The 18,085-nt window shown below is 40.1% G+C and overlaps 1 protein-coding gene across 2 annotated transcripts in view; it reads right to left on the bottom strand.

Annotated features, from left to right (window-relative positions):
* Positions 1 to 10,366: 10,366 nt before the first annotated feature.
* Strn (striatin) overlaps positions 10,367 to 18,085 on the bottom strand; it is an 83,325-nt gene continuing 75,606 nt past the window's right edge. For both annotated transcript variants that reach the window (XM_036170597.1, XM_036170599.1), the window contains 4 exons: positions 15,261 to 15,401; positions 14,035 to 14,142; positions 12,911 to 12,997; positions 10,367 to 12,817 (listed from right to left, as the gene is read on the bottom strand). In XM_036170597.1, the coding sequence (XP_036026490.1) occupies positions 12,648 to 12,817; positions 12,911 to 12,997; positions 14,035 to 14,142; positions 15,261 to 15,401 (506 nt within the window). In that variant the 3' untranslated portion in view covers positions 10,367 to 12,647. The remainder of the gene's footprint in view (positions 12,818 to 12,910; positions 12,998 to 14,034; positions 14,143 to 15,260; positions 15,402 to 18,085) is intronic.

Below are 18,085 nucleotides of genomic sequence, written 5' to 3'. Positions count from 1 at the left end.
TTTAATCCCAGCACTTGGGAGACAGAAGCAGGTGAATCTCTGTGAGTTCGAGGCCAGCCTGGTCTACAAAGTGAGTTCCAGGACAGCCAAGGCTACACAGAGAAACCCTGTCTTGGAAAAAAAAAGAAAAGAAAAGAAAAGAAAAGAAAAAGCAAAAAGTATATATACTCATATCTTAATATAAAACTTTGAATAGCAGAAGGGTATAAATACCAACAGAAATATAGACTGGGTGAAAACCATACAAATAAAATATATTTACATAATATGAAGAACTTAAAAGTTTAAAAAGATGTTAGAAACAAGGCCAAAGTGCTCATAAATTAGATCACTGGAAAAACAGAAATCTGGGATGTGAAAGTGCAAACAGAGCTTGGAGAGAAATCCAGATGGTTGAGCGTATAAGGAAAGGGCTCTTACATGTATGTGATCAGTAGGCAAGGGAATTAGAGACATGTATTCCAATCACAGGACACATTGGAATATTTTAAAATTAGCATTTACAAATCAGTTCAATAAAACACAACAGGAACTTGGATGGGAATAAAGGTGAGAAATAACTGTAAAGGCACAGCTTTGGACATCTGCTGCGGTGGGAATCCGAAAGGTACAGAACTTTGCCCAGAGGGATGAAAAGAAGATTCATCCGCTGACCTTTACAGAGATCGCTGCGTATGCTGAACAAGTCGCAAGGGCCATTTAAAGTAGAGCAGCCCAAAAGAGAGGCCAGAGGGTGGGGAGCATTCATGTAGTCTTGATAGAGCCGCAGCCGAGGGAACCACGAACCAGGACCAGACAGCACGCAGGGAAACTGAGGACCAGTGAAGAAATGTGGATCCCATCCTACAACCTCGCGAGAGTGAGTTCTCCTGCAGATGCCTTCTCAGCCCTCTTGGGCCTTGAGCTAAAAATCCACTGGAGTCAGCTTGGAATTCTAACCTACAGAACTATGAAATAATTAATAGATGACTAAACTGTTAAACAGGTGGTGATTTGTTAGGCCAATTGTTAGCCCTATGAGATAACTCAACCCATGAACAAACTCAAGAAAAGATGTCCAGAGGTTTAGATATCAGTTAACTGCATATGAACACAGAAGATGACTACAGCTACTAGGATCTTCCTTTTTCTCTTTTTTTGTTCTTTCTTTCTTTAATGTTATATAGCATCTCTTACCAGTGGGTATAAAGAAGTGTTTTTATAAAAATATAAATTCCAGCCTTTTTCGACACAATCTGTCAACATGCACGGAAAAAAGAAATTAAGTACATACATCCTTCTGTACATCAGTGCACTCCAGGGAACCTGGTCCACAGAAGCAAAGCCATCCAAATCACAAGGATCCCCACAGGAATGTTTACTACAGCAGTGAGACATAACAAAGAAAATACAGCAATACAGGAAGAGGGCTAATAAGTCATAGGATGTCCACACCATAGGGTAAGCCAGTCATTAAAAGAATAAAGAACTGTGGGGTGTAAAAGGAGTCCCACCTGCTGTGTGATAGATTGTGTACCCTAATAAAGCTTGCCTGAGGATCAGAGAAGCCACAGCCACCACCTACTACCTCACCAACTCCACGAATCCTCAGAACGCCTCCGAGTCCTCACCCAAAATGGTCTTAGCTGAACTGCCCTATTTCCTGTTTCCTTATGCCTTATATACCTTTCTCTGCCCTGCCACCATTTCCTGGGGTTAAAAGAATGTGTGCTCCCTAGTCCTGGGATTAAACGTATGTGCCACCACTGTCTGGCTTCTATGTCTAATCTAGTGGCTGGCTCTGTCCTGATCCTCAGGCAAGTTTATTAGTGTACACAATATATCACCACAACTTGTCGCTGGCTGAAAAAAAGTGAGTGCAGAGAATACATGATTTCATTTACTTAAACCAAAGTGGCTTACTGAAACATCTTCTCATTTTAACTTATAAAAGGCTTCATGTGAGTGTTAAGAAATTTAGAGTTGGGCTTAGTGGCTCACGCCTTTAATCTCAGTGTTGGGGAGGTAGAGGCAGGAGACTCTCCGGTGAGTTTGAAGCCAGCCTGGTCCACATAGTGGATGCCAAGACAGCCAGGGCTACATACCAAGACCCTTTCTGGGGGAAAAAAGAAGAAAAGAAAAGAAAAGAAAAAAAGAAAAGAAAAGAAAAGAAAAGAAAAGAAAAGAAAAGAAAAAGAAAAAAGAATAACAACAAAGAGAATTTAGAAGTGATCCATGTATGTATAGATTTTGAAGGTGCTCACTATCTACAGGAAAAGAGAAAAGGCAAAGTGCAGAGAAACATATAGACTAAGGCAATGTAGGCAGCGGTTCATGCACGTTTGGATGAACTGCTAGATCCCATTCGGGAAGGCAGGGGCAAAGGGGCATGGTGGACGATGACTAACTTTATGAACACACCCCCTTTCTTGGGGCTCTTTCCTCGGTTATTCTGGGTATTTTGTTTAGCTTGCCTCCGGCCAGAATGGATAGGGTGTCAGGGAAAGGCTTTTGTCTGCTCACTGGCAGGCTCCTAGAATGGTACACAGCAGGCGCTCAGCTACAGGAGAGTGTGGAAAGAAGGAACGCCCTGGACAGGGTTAGGTACCTCCTCTCCAGCATGAATGGCCCAGCCCGATCAATGGGCAGGATGAGGAGTTTAAGGTGTAAAGAGGGAGCCACCTTGAGATGTCTCATGCTACTCAGGAGGCAAGATCCAAATTCTTCCCGTATCAGGGCACAGACCTCAATCTTTGGGCCACATCGACAAACCTAAAGGCATGTGAGCATTATCCAATGACTGGGAGGGTATATATACATGCCTGCACATGTGGGGGGCCAACCTCAGCTGTTGTTCCCTGGGAGCGATCCACTTTGCTCTTTGGAACAGGCTTTCTCACTGTGCTGGAATTATTATAGAATGGCTGCTGGCAAGCCCAAAGAATCCACCTCTTTGCCTTCCCAGAACCACATCGTGGCGTCTTATATGTGGATTTGGGGGGTGGAATTCAGGTCCCCATGCTTGTAAGGCAAGCACTTCACAGTTTTAACCATTTTCCCAGCTCCCCTCCTCACCTCCCGGCCCTCTGTTTTGAAATTATGTGAGCTTTATGTGACCAGAGGCACCAGACTGTCCTTGAGCTGGATAGGTGGTTTAAGTGGGTAGACATGGGTGCTGGAAACCACACAAGAGTCCTTGCAAAAGTGGTAAGTGCTCTTAACCGCCAGGCCTTCTCTTCAGCCCTTCTTTGCTCTTGTTGATCTAGAGATTTTGGAGTTTTGAAATATGTACTCTGCTTATTCAGCCAACAAATATCTGAGTCCTTTCTAGATAGTACATCATCAAGGGAAGTGCTAAGGGGAAATCCAGGAAAACACGTATGGTCCCTGCCCTAAGGAGCTTAGGAAGGCAGAAGCAAGTCCTTGTTTTATTCTGTTAGGTGGCAAATGGGCAGCTTGTAACATACAAAATGTGAGCTTATGACAGAGACACTGAGCACAATGCCCTCATCACTCCATTCACGGGGACACATAAAGTTCCAAATGTTTTGCAATGGCGACATATAAATGTATCACAAGTTTCTTCTTAATCTTTGTACTTCAAGCATAATTTTTAAATCACACAAAATAAAAATTTAACATGTTTATCAACAGAGGCCAACGTGTGTATATACTTCATACACTGAGCATATAACATTGCTTGGACCTAGAATCACGTTAAAACAAAACAAAACACCTGCAATTAGGTATGTATTCAAGCATCTACAGAAATAAGAGTTCATGGCTTGTTTAAAATGTTGACCACTGCAGTGTGGGTGTCTTTTCAATCCACTGATCTCACTTCCTTTGGGTTTCCATCCAGTACTAGGATTGACAAAATTTGAGATTTTGTTTTGTTTTTTGTTTTAGGATTTTTAGGATTAGGGGGTGTCTTTCTGGATGCTGTGAATATATACTCTTCCTCATTGGTTAATAAATAAACTGCTTCAGCCTATGGCAAGACAGCTTAGAGGCAGGCGGAAAAGGAGAGAGACAGGAAAGAGAAAGGCAGGGTCTGGGGAGAAGGAAGCCAAGTTGCAGCCCAAGGAGCAACATGTAATGGAACGCAGGGAAAACAAGAACATGTGGTAAAACATAGATGAATAGAAATGGATTAAGATATAAGTGCCAGCTAGCAAGAGGCCTGCCATAGGCCATACAGTTTGTAAATACTATAAGCCTCTGTGTGTTTACTTGGGACCAGGAGGCTGCGGGGAAATGGGTGAGAAAGATTCATCCAGACTGCTGAGCAATGCAGGACCAGAGAAACCTTCCAGCTACATTTTACTGCACAGGGTTGCACTAACTTGCAATCCCAACAATGATATTGAATTTTATTTATTTATTCCTTCTCCACATCTTTGCCAGCACAATGGGATTCTCTATTCAATCATGAAATACCGTCATCTGCAATAACATGTACAGGCTGAAGGACATGTCAGAGGAGTGTGTCAGATCTATAATACAGACACAGCACTATCTCACCAATGCAGAAAAATCACTGAAGTACCTCACAGATGACCTCACAGTTGCTACCAGATACTGACGGGAATAGTAATAAATTCTGTTGTTCTACCAAACAGCAGGGTGAATTTACTAATGTCAGAGAGGATCGCCAACGTAGTCACCATAATTAAGCTGAGAGTGATATATGGTATGTAACTGCCCTCAGTTGATCACTACTGGATATAGCCATGAATCAAAACACCACACTAGCCGGGCAGCAGCGGTGCATGCCTTTAATACCAGCACTCGGGAGTTCGAGGCCAGCCTGGTCTACAAAGCGAGATCCAGGACAGGTACCAAAACTACACAGAGAAACCCTGTCTTGAAAAACCAGAAAAAAAAAAAAAAAACCCACAAAAACAAAAAGAGAGACCATCTTTCTGCCCTTTAAGAAGGAATAGAAGGTACACTGTCCAGGTCACAGGCCTGGCTGCTTTTCTTTCTTTCCCATTATCATCCAGTTACTCAACAAACAAACTGCAGCTGGAATTGCTTTAGCTCTAATTCCACTTGGCTTCTATGTGAACACGGACTTGCTTGGTCACACTCAGACAGGAGGGAGGTAGAAGTCCGTACGTGTTAGCACTCCAGCACACTACATAGACAAGCACAAGCTACATTTCCTCTAACTCGTGAGTGACACGGAAGTTTTCCTTTCTGTGAATTGTTTTCTCCCCAAGACAGAATTTCTCTGTGTAATTTTGGTGCCTGTCCTGGATCTCACTTGGTAGCCCAGGCTGGCCTCGAACTCACAGAGATCCGCCTGGCTCTGCCTCCCGAGTGCTGGGATTAAAGGCGTGCGCCACCACCGCCCAGCGACTTTTTCTTCAATAAAAGCAAACTTTCTCACCTGGGGATGGTGAGGCTAGCACCACCACCTTTAACTGAATGATGCTGTTATGTATTTTTCTTTTTTAAGTATTTTATTTGAGGTGCTGGGAACCTGGAACATAAAAGCTATGGCATATGGGTTAATATTCCCAGCTCTAGCATTCTGAGTGCTGCTTTAGATGTCTTGTGTTGGCTCTTGACATCACTGGGCTAATTAGCTTTCTGGAGTGTACAGGATAAGTCAACGTGGAGTCAGCATCTGGACCATTCTCTAAGTAAGCTGAGTGGCTGAAACCAACTAAAGAAAGGAGAATTTTATGTGGGGGCATTTGCAGACTTTCTCACTAACATCACTAGATCGTTATTCAAACTTGCTTAACTACGGCTACCACAACCTTTAATCTAGAATCAATACAAGACAAGGGTAGGCTTAGGGCTTTGTGGGCTTCCAGTAAGTTGTTCTCTTTCGGTGGAGCTGTGTTGTGTTGAGGCTTTGAAGTCTTAAAGACACAGTTCAGTGACAGGGCTGAACTAGTACACATGAAACTCTGGCTTGGGTTTGATGCCCGGCACTAAAAAATACATAATAAATACCACCACCACCCAAAAAACTACCCTTGAAAAATAAGGATTCAAATTTTCAGAGCTTCATGCAGTGATGCTTTATCAATGAGTGTCCCAGCACATGGAAACTGAGACGTTCACAAGCAGAGAGGTGTTCCGTGATTATGGTGTCGGCATTAAAAGGAAAACCAGACTCAGGTGCTGCTGAGAATATCTTAAGTCCAGGACAGAGCTGGGGTCTGTCAGAACCCCAGTGGTCTTGGGAAACACAGTGCAGGTCACACCAGGGCCTGAGCCTAGGACGACCCCTGGGAATTCAGCAATAATTGCTGGAATTCACCAGTAATTTTGAGTTCTCTTGACCGTCCAAGGCAGATTATTCCAAAAGGACTCTAGCAAATCACATCTCAGCTCCCATTTAAAAAGACAAATGGGAATTTCTGACAATATTGGAAATTACACTCCTCTCTACCATGCCAACATACAACAAAGAAGACTGGACAGATAGGAGGTACTGAAGAGGTCTTTTAGATTCCATATTGTCTTGTGGGTTTGACATCGTACGTCCCGGGCAAGCGAATCCTTGAAAAGGAATGGTGACTTGTGGGTCCAAGGTTGGAGATTTTTGGTTGGTAAGTAGTCCAACAAAGGGGGAGGAAGGTTAAATTTACAAGTGTCTACAATTTAAAACAATCATTTGAATACTTGAAAACATGAAACACTAGGCAAGTATATATGCCATGCCTCCCGGAAAGCAGCACTGAACTGATTTCACGAGGCATTTGTATTTTCCTGGCTTTCCTCCAGTCCAAAGTCTTCAGAATAAACATTTCCATCTTTCTCACAGTCTGTAGCTGAGAATGTTTTGTTACTTGGCACTTGTATCAACTGTCTAATGCTCTTCAGTTTTTCTACATCTCTCTATTAACCCTCTAACAAAAGCCTCAGATATTAAAGCATTTCAACTGACTCACTGCAAAGTTATGACTAGATTCCAAAGTTGACAAGCAATCCAATTCACGACACACCTATGAGCACATTAACTATTTTGTACACTTTATTTAAAAACAAATAATACACTTAGAGCCACCAAAACTGGATATCATTATTAGCTTATCCATACCCTGAATTTACAAAAGGAACTTCTTGCACCACAAAAATTAGCATTTGGATTTACATTAATTGATATTGTAACTAAAATTTAAGACACCTGAATATCAAACAATCTGGCTCAGGGCTCACCAGTTGGGGGTTTGGATGTGGAGAGAAAGGGTTATTTAGGATTCTGAACTGATGATACCCTGAGGTTCACTCCAGTAAACTGATATTGATAAGACATAAAATAAATGGTAGAGCTTTATTATTACAAAGAAGTGGTTTTTCCTAAAAACAGGCATTGGATCATATAGCTGGGGGGCGGGGGATAGGCGATACTCCTTAATCTGGAATGGGAAAAAAAAGTGTGTGAAGGGGGCTATATTAGTTTTCTCACAAGAGGCCAACATCAGCCAATGAAGAGAAAGCAGGAAGAGTGGGATATGGCAGACCAAAGACTTCCCAATACTGTATTGCCAACTCAGCAGCTCTCCACAAGTCACTTCAAACCCCAGTCTCTGAGACCCTTTCAGAAAGAGCTAACGTACAACGGGAAAAAATCATTCTACATTAACAAGGCACTCACTGGTTCACAGCCTGGTAGAAACCCAGGCAGACATTGAAGTTAATTTAAATTAACACCAACTTTCTAATTTGCACCAGAGGGGTGATGAGCATATGGTCCTAGTTAAATGAAATCTAAAGCTTGACTAGCCAAGATCCAGAAAAAATCCTCAGCACCACTTCAGAAACATTGTTAGAATAAATAGTGGATCTAAAGATCTCTTTTGGTCTAACGTAAAGCTTTTCAAAATTAAACACCTAACAATAAAACTGATGTAAAGGTTCTGTTAAATACTTGGTCAATGTGGAGTCCCTTCCACTGACATAGAGACCTAGCTGCATGCTTGATATGGGCAATTACAAAGCTTTCAGTGGCAAATGCAAAATTGATTCAAATCATTGACCTGCTAAACAGAGATATATTCATTTTCTGACCTTCCACTAACATGGACTTTAGGAAACAATACATTACACACACATACACATGCACATACACACACATACACACACACTCCATCAGATACTACTTTTGTACAACCAGAGTCCCAGTTCAAACACTCATTTTACTTCAACATAAACAGACAAGTAACACAGTCATGGAGGCAACTTCTAAGCCAGTAAAGTGAATAATTACATAACTAAGTGTGGAAATTACCTTCAAAAAATAAAGTAAGCCAAATAAAATCATACCTTTTTTTTTTAAACAGGTTAATTTTTTATTGTTGCTTTGAGACAAGAGCTCATGTAGCCCAGGCTGGCCTTGAACTCCCTATATGGCTGAGGATAATCTTGAATTTGTGATCCTCTTGCCTCCACCTCTCAGGTGCTAGGATTATAAGAGTATGCCACCATGCCTGGAATTTCAGGTAAATTCAGCAACAACTTGATTCTCGGTTAAAAATATTACACATAACAACCAGGGACTAACTCTCTCCAATCACTAAGAACATTAGTGGTGTTTTAAGCCATTCTTGAGGAAAACAAAAAGCAAACAAACAAACAAACAAGCAAAAAAACTAAAGTTAATACTAAATGTTCCAGTCTGCTTTGTGATGATACATCTGAGATGACAAAGCCTGAGAGAAGCACCAACACAGATTGTTACATGGCATCAGCCGTCCTTTCTAACGTCACAGAGATCTGTTCTACTTCAAATGGACACAGACTGTTAAATGGCATCAACCATCCTTTCTAACATCACAGAGATCTGTTCTACTTCAAATGACACAGACTATTAAATGGCATCAACCATCCTTTCTAACATCACAGAGATCTGTTCTACTTCAAATGACACAGACTATTAAACTGCATCAGCCATCCTTTCTAACGTCATTAGAGATCTGTTCTACTTTAAATGGCGGCAGTGACAATGAGGTAGATATGAGAGGCCATTTAAATTCTTCTAGACTATTCTTAGGTGGAAGTTTAATTAGTTCAAGTGTTTCATCTAAAAATGATTTTTACTAGTTCAATCCTCATCATATAAGAATTTCATGACATACTCTTGTGAACAGGGAAAATATATAGAGTACTAAAAAAAAAAAGCAAGCTTTAAAAAAATTACAATATCAATGAGAATCCCATCATTCTGGGGAACCAATAATTTGTTATCTGAAGTTGATTTTAATTAAAAATCAGCTCTTTATTCTTTACTGAATTTTCTAGGAGTTCACATTCGAAACTCTTGGAAAGCATAGAAGGTGCTCCAAAGAGCACAAAAATTGTGCATGAAATGTCCCCTGATGTCCTAGAAGTTGAGCAGATACATTAAAAGACATTGACTGTCACAAATAAGGATCTTCACAGATTGGCGCGTGCACGCACGCGCGCACACACACACACACACACACACACACACACACACACACACACCCTACCTCTCACACTCTCTCTTCCCCCTCCCACCCGAACACAGACTCAATCTTCACCCTCGCTATAAGGCTGCATTTGTAGTTTTTTTAAAGGCACCTCATACTTTCTAGCTATTGCCTTCTCGATGACACATTTTGTCAAAAAGCTTGAATGTTCAATGGAAATAGTTCAGTACTGAGAATGGAATTCTTTCAATTCACATTTGAATAGCCAGGTTTTCTTACATTCAGATTTTAATAAACTAGAATGACAGTCTTTAAAACAAGCATGCTAGCCTATAGTGACTATAGTATGTACAGTAATTTAAACACTGAGAACTATATATTATACTGTAAAAGCAAACCGTACAACACTCGTCATCCTCTTCAACTTCTGAGTATGCTACCTCCAAAACTGAGAACACAAACAGTAAAATGCACCCATGGTTTAGATATATATATATATATATGTAGTCTATATATTATATATATCCCTATAATATATATTTATAAAATATACATACATTTTAGACATCTTTCAAATAAAGAATCATTATCTCCAAAAGAAATTTATAGCAAGAATACTGAAAGAATGGAAGTCAGATAAACAGATAATTTCTCACAAAGTTCATTATCAGTGATACAGTTCAATTTTCCCCTTTTAGTTACAACTAAATGATTACAAAAGCTAAATACTTTGCATAACTAATTATCTGTTTAATGGCAAAAATTGATAAATTTGTTCAATAGAAAAATACTGAAAGGTCATTCTATCACTTACTTGTCTATGGTCTGAGCAGCAAACGAGCTCATGACAGCTGAGTTTTGAGAAGGGTACTGTAAGCTCCCAGAAACGTACCCACAGCCTAGGAAAATAAGGCAGGGGCCTAATCCACCTGCTGATTTCCATACTGTTCCAAAACAGTTCACCCAGAATATTTACAATGTGGTAAATATTTATGAATGCAATCATTTCAATGATTTTGAATCTTGAAACTGTTCATTTTGTGAATTTTCATTAGGATGGGGAAAGTCAGAGAAATGTCCGTGCTACCATCTGGCTGGAAGACAGCTTTGGCTCATGTCCAGGCTGGTAGCAAACAGGGCTAGTTTAGAAGAATCTTTCTATGTACAGTCTTCCATGGCACAAAGCACACTTCCTAAACACTTTCAACAGCTCTGTCACTTGTCTTACACTCCGCCTAGTCTAGGATTACGTCCCACAGAATCAATCATGAGGCACAGGGCAGCCTCTCCTGGTTTCCAGACTATTGTGAAGAGAAAGTCACACACTGAAGACTTTGGGAAGTCATTTTAGCAGGGACTGTGGTCAGAAATCCACTACTTCTAACGGGGCTCTTCTAATAGTCTGAAAATGTCCGGTTAGAAAATCCTTTTGCTCAATTTACGAAGGACGGAAGAATTTACCCATCAGTGTAAAATTCTATATCTGCGTGGAAACATAAGCATTTAGCTCAATTCACTTGTGTGTACCAATTGATCTCTTAGGCCTGTTTGTTAACCAAAGCACAAAGATAAAATGTAGTCGTATTAAAATACTATACAGCATGTCTATAGAACAACCAGGGAAATTTAGCATGGGTCTTATAATGTTAAAGAAAATTTGCCAGCACACTGCAGAATTCTAAAGGCAGATGAGCAGAAATTTTTAAGAAGTCAATTATTACCCATATCACCATGAGATTGCTACTTCAAAGAATAGATCACCAGAAACACCGTGCCTGTGGCAATGGAATCATTATTATGGGTTATAATATTTATAGGTATAATATTTTTATGGCATATACATTTGGGTGAAAAGGTGGACATTAGTTTCGTTTTAACATTTATATTAGTCTCTGTCATTTCGCAGAGACAGAGTGTGAAGGACATGAAGAGTGACTGACAGTTACAGGTAGGAGGTCTGCACAGCAGGGCACTACGTTAGTTGGTAGCATTCTGAGACTCCCAAAAGCTGACCACGTACGGGCCACAGATAAATGTGAAAACTGCCATTTTCAGACATGGTTTTATCCAGACACAGCACTGATTCACTGTGGTTAACATGGGCGTCCCCATGAAACAATGGGGTGGGCAGACAGAGCCCCCAGGCATCACAGGCCGTTCTTAGAGACTCTAGTAGAGGACGTCCAGGGAGCACTACTTCATTAAGCAGGGCTGAGAAAGCACCTGCCTGAGGTAACCACTCGCTTAGGACCACACAACATAGTAATAATGATTTAAACTGTTTATGGTAGGTGTCAGAAACCATAAATGTGAAAGGCAGGGAAGAAACATCAAGGATTATTTGAACCAATTATATGGGTGCTGGGAAATGGGTAATAAACAGCTTTCTCCTTTTTCAGTCATTAGGAAGTAAATTTCATCAATATGAAAAAATCACTCTAATGCTATAAATACCACACAAATGAGGCGAATTTTTAAACAAATTATTATAGGAATATTCCCTGTTCGCCCTTAAAAATAAACAGACTCTCAAACCTGGAGAAGTTAAAACCCTTTAGTAAAAGCAGGCTCTGTTAACTGCTGTTCATCATGGGTGTCTGGCAGCTAGACTTTAGAATGGTGCCACATCTACGTTCAAAGTTGTAATACAAACTAAGCACTTGTTTAGCATTTCTGAGTAATAGACTTAACATAGCACTGCATCTTTTCCTGCTGCTAGGTGAAACAATTTGCCATCCTCCGTGAGACCAGCCGGAAGGAGAGCTCTGTTCGGAGCTCATTTGGACAATGTCTGGCCACTCTACATCACGCGTTAGCAGAGTGGATACAGGCTAGTTTGACTACCTAATATGTTTAGCAGATGTCTCAGGGGAAAGTGCATCTAAGTTCCCTCCACTCATTCCCAGCCACCCAACTCTAATGATCCATTACAGCATGCCCTGTTTATCAGGAAGGGAGATGCTAAACCTGCTTCGCTCAGGCCTGCCTAGCGAATGAGAACAACTTCAGAAATAAAAGTGCCTCTTTAGGGGGAAATTTGAAAGTTTTCAGGTTCCCAGATTCAGCTGAGCTTGCAGCAACCTGAACAAACCTTAACTTGAGAAAACAGTACACAAATTGCAAAACTATACTTTAACAAATGTCCTCTGTGCTCCTTCAGCAGGGTGAGCTGATTCTTGCCCTGGTCTTCTGTATCTCTGTTGTGCAGTTGACTTTTAATAAAGAGCTAGAAGGTGAAGCTGATGCGTCACATCATACAAAGACCTTAGCCAGTGCATCGGCCCCAGCACTGGCTATATAGCATTTGGAAGGGTGGAATGCTACATCATGGATTGATTCTTCAAATTTCTTCCGATGAGCTGTGAACTCTTGGATACATGTTTTACTTTCTAAATTCCATAAGCGTATTGAACAGTCATGACCTATTCCAAAAGAAAAGAGATTGAAAGGAACAATTTTGTATCAACATGAAGATGGACAAGGACAAGCAAGTAATCCACAGCGAATGTACTTACTGCCAGACATCAAGTACAGGCCATTTGGATCAACTGCTAAACTTGTAACAGCTTCTAGGTGGGCGACCATCGAGTGGATCAGTTTGCCTTTGGAGAAAGACATTGTTACTCTTTATTGATGGTTTTCTTCAGTTTGATCATATGCCAACTTCCATGCTACACTGGTTTCCCTAGACATCACTGTCTGTGTACTTCTTAGATCAACTTTTCCCATCAGTTCAAACAACTTATCTCCCCTTCTCGCCTCTGGTCATGTTAATAATAAAAAATAAAAACAGCGTAAGTTTCAGATGAGACTGTCTTTTGAGTCACAGTAAGTTCAGTGAGTTTTACAAGGTCACTAATTACTAGTTAGACATCACTAATCTACTTGTGTACCCTTTAGTTACAGGCAAATTACATGGGCTTATGAGGACAGACAGTTCAAATTCAAAGACACAAAGGAAAAGAAAGAAAACATGGCCAGAGTTTGGTGGGAACAATAGACAGAAAAGAATTTTAAAAATTAAGTTGCTAGCAACTAAGCACAACTGCAAGTGACCACATTAAAAGGGCAGATAGCCTCAGAAACACGGCTGCTCATACAAGGCCTTCCCCCACTTCAGCTCTGCACATCCCTCAGACCGGTGAAATGCAGCCCGCTGAAACCCGGGAACACCCCATCCCCAATCCAGTCCGGTCTCAAATTTTAGTACAAGACCAGCCTGTGGAAAAACACACAAAACAAATGACCTGAGGGTTTTCATACACAACACTGAATCAAGCGATTTAATATTGAACAACAGAATACAGCTACTGCAATTTAAAACAAAATGCAACTACCAGCCTCTGCTTCTAGCATGTTTCTATTAATACTTCTTATGGATTGCAACAGATCATTTTTATTGGTACTTAGGTTTGTGGCTTTAGAATATGCTATCTGCTTACTGTTAAACAATATAAAAAGTCATCCCATATTGTGTAATACAGCCTTAGCAGATATGAAGGAAATGAACAGAAATGAGTGGAGAAAGTGTTTCAGTGCCTATTCCTGACTATAAAGCGCCATTAACACCATAATTAGCTTACTGTTAGTAAGTGGTTGGCTTTGCTTTGGCACGGCTCGGTCCTTAGTAAGCTCTTACCTGTGTTGTTGTCGTAGAATTTGATGTGCCTGTCTTCGTGAGCTGTGATGCTGATCGGAAGAGTGGGATGGCTGATGACTCTGTTGATTTGGCAGGAAGAACTGGCTGCTAAAAAGGAAAATTAAAAATCAATACAAATTAGTCAAAGTAGTTTTTTTTCATAGAAGGGAGATATAAATACCCAAATAGACAGGAAAAAATAAACAATGCAGCTTTAGTCCGGCTGTGGTTTCGTTATTCTCCCATTATTTCTCCAGCTTCAGTGCTGTAAGGTGAGAGGTGCATAAGCTAAACTACACTGGCACATTTACAGGTAATTAAAAAGTCACCAGCTCCTTTCCCCTGCCTGCTATGCATGGATGCCATCTAAGACCTGGCCTGGAGACACTGATGACATCCAAGTCTACACCTCTGTGATGACTTTAACAGAGTTCTATCAGCTGGGTGGTGGTGGCCCACGCCTTTAATCCCAGCACTTGGGAGGCAGAGGCAGGCGGATCTCTGTGAGGTCCAGATCGGCCTGCCTGGTCTACATAGTGAGTTTCAGGCCAACCAGAGCCTGTCTCAAAACAAAAAACACCACCAATATCCACACAATCTCCAAAGTCAGACCGCAGGTCCTTCCAACATGGAGCGCTCTCCATGCAGCTCTGATAGAAACAGAAACACGAGAAGAGGGCTTTGGTCGCTCCTTGCTCCTCTTTGCACCATTATAGAAAAGACCGTCATCTTACTGTCCACCAGATTTCGAGTTTTTAAGGAGCATATTAATAACTGCTGTACACTATTTAAGAGTCTTCGAAGAGATCAATTACTATATTGTTTGTTATTTCAATATACAACAGAAAATGTCACGTGGCTATGTGGAATAAGTTCTTTGGGTGCAGTTTTTCTGTTGTTTGTTTTGTTTTAGTTGCTTAGACTTGCTGAAGCTTAAAACAAATAAGTTTTTGTTTGTTTGTTTGTTTGTTTGTTTTTGAGCTGAGGATCGAACCCAGGGCCTTGAGCTTGCTAGGCAAATGCTCTACCACTGAGCTAAATCCCCAACCCCAAAAAAGTTTTTTAAAGTACATATGTTCTCAGGTTTTATCAATAGAACACTTTATAATTTAAGCATTCCTCATAGCGACTCAGGCAGTTATACTTTTTTTTTTTTAATTTTTCAGTGATACTTTTGATTAAGTTTAAAAATGAATAAAGAGACTTTCAAAAAGTAGTATACATACTTGAATCTAGGTTGGATTCCAAAGTGAGAATTCGCTGTTGTGTTTCCATATTAAAGATGCTCGTATATCCTTTGCTGAATGATGCTACCATATGGCTTGGATCACTGCTCACTAGGTCCACAGAGGCAGGGATTCCCAGTTCTAAGTGTCAGAAATATTAAAAGAGATTGACAATTAAAAGGTCTACTCGAGAAAGTACTCAAAATGAAAAAAAAAACAAAAACAAAAACAAAAAACAAAAAAAAACCAACAAAGTATGATTCTCTTAAGTAAATCAGGCTTAACATTGGAATAAGTTATTTTATAACCATTCAGTGGAGAGTATTTCTTTTGTAACTTTTAGCCTTAGTCTTTTATTATCCTTACCTGTTGAATGTTTTCTACCCATTATTCTACTAATCTACAGAAAATGCAAATTTATTTAGAAAGAAAATGAGAGTGAGGTAATCCAGACTCAGGACAAACATGGTATGTACTCACTCGTAAGTGGATACTAGATATAAAGCAAAGGACAATCAGACTGCAACCCACAGATCAAGGGAGGTTACCTAGCAGGGGGTACTCTAGGATGACTGTGGCTTATAATAAGTTTTGGTTTTGCCCAGTCACTGGGCATGCTTTAGTGACATTTCACTATTAGGATAAGAATTTGTGGGCTGGAAGGATGGCTCAGAGGTTAAGAACACTGGCTGTTCTTCCAGAGGTCCTGAGTTCAATTCCCAGCACCCACATAGTGGCTCACAACCATCTGTAATGAGATCTGGCACCCTCTTCTGTATACATAATAAATAAATAAATCTTTTAAAAAAAAAGAATTTACTGTATCAAGCTGATAAAAGAATATGCTGGCTGTACTTTCAGGAGAGAAGGCTAAAATTTTTTTAGATTATGGTTAGCTTATAGAAAAATGCCTGCCGTAAATCAAACAGTGAAGGGGAAGATGAATAGGAATCTCACTTAAATAACGTAAGTAAAACATAGCTCTTTGAACAGATGAAGATAGGTTTCTTCTGTATTCCAAAAAATAATCAATATTTATATGTATAATTCAGATATTATTTGGCTTAAAAGGTCTTATTGGGAAATTTTATCATATTTACACAGAAAACATTTTCCAGTTTCAAATAACCCTGGACTTTTGAATTATAACCTGTTTTTATTTTCAAGCTATCTGTGTATTATTTCCCCTGAAGTTGTACATAAAATGTTTTTACATTAAAAAAATGGACAAATACTATAGAATTGTATTACATGAAATACATAGAATATACAAATTCATAGAGACAGAAAGATTAGATGTTATCTCAAAATGTAGAAGAAAGGAATATAGCGCAGTGATTTCTGTTTTGTGTGATAGAAAAGTCCCACAGACAGACAGTAGTATTGGGACATAATATCATGAATGTAATAAATCAATACAATTAATGTAATTAATGAATATCATAGTTATTGAATGAATACTGCGAATGCAATCAATGAACACCACAAATGTAATTAATATCATGAGTGTAATTAATATCTTGAATGTAATTCATGCCAAAAAAAAAAAGAAGAAAATTAAAATAGCTTCCACTTCCATTTCAGGCATAGAGTGAGACAATGGGAACTCCATCTTGAAGAAAAGAAAACAGTAACAAATCCACCTAGGGCTGGAGTGCAGCTTGGGAGCACCACACTTGCCTGCATGGCATTAAGTCTTCCAAGTCTAAGTGCATGCTATGACCTTGCTGAAGAATAAAGGTGTTCTGTGGCCTGGAGCATAACTCAAAGGTAGAGTATCTGTGCAAATCACCGCACAAATACAGAAAAGTAGGATGGGGACTAAATCTGGAACTCATTTATACCAAAGTCAGAATGAGTAAAGCCAGTGTGGTAGCACACTCCCCATTTCCCAGTACTTGGAAGTAGAGGCCCAAGGACTGTGAATTTGAGGTCAGCCTGGACAATGAATTCAAGGTGAACCTGGGCTATACAGCAATGCAATGCCACAAGAAAACAAACAAACAAAATGATGAATATAAAAATAAAATTATCTGCTTCATTTGGTTCTAAAGCAAGGTAATAATTCAAAATTGTGCAGCAGAAGATCTAGGAACAGCCAATAAGTGAAAAGCAAGAAACAGTAGCAAAGAATTCAACACTGAAGCAGAAGTGACCACTACCACGTGCCCACAGGAAGGCCAGAATGGAGCAGAAAGACAACATCAAGAGTGAGTGGGGATGCAGAGTAGACAGCCCTCCTCACATGCTGTAGCCCGGGCTATAAAGTGCCATGAGCACTACGGGAACAATGCTGGTTATTTCATGTACGTTAACAACAAAACACCCATCCTAAAGCCCAGCAATTCTACTGAAAGGTCTCTACTACCCATGACAAAAATTTAGGAATGTTCATGATAAATTATTCCTAAAAGCCCCACACTGGACCAACCTGAGTAAATACCAAGAGGTAAATGAATAAATCATGGAAATTATTAATGTTTATAACAACTTTACTCATAACCGCCACAGTGTCTATCAGAAGACACAGGAACAGACAAACTGTAGCTTAATATAATACTCTTACATAAGAAAGGGAAATAAACTGACACTGAATTGCACATACGTTACAGTAGGTGAAAAGCCAGACAGAGATTACATCCTAAACTGTTACTTTATTACAGTTCAAAACAGACAAGACTAATGATGAAGGTAGTCTCGACAACAGCACAGCTGGCTGGGAATATGTAGCGGGACTGCCTAAGGTCACAGAGCAGCTGAGGGGAGGGAAGAAATGGTCCAGCTCCAGGACAGCACTTGCTCACCAGCTGCATCAGGACATCCCT

Source organism: Onychomys torridus, chromosome 21 (genome assembly GCF_903995425.1).
Source record: "Onychomys torridus chromosome 21, mOncTor1.1, whole genome shotgun sequence".
NCBI lineage: Eukaryota > Metazoa > Chordata > Mammalia > Rodentia > Cricetidae > Onychomys > Onychomys torridus.
Note: the sequence above shows the minus strand (reverse complement) of the source record. Positions and strands in the feature narration are given on the sequence as shown.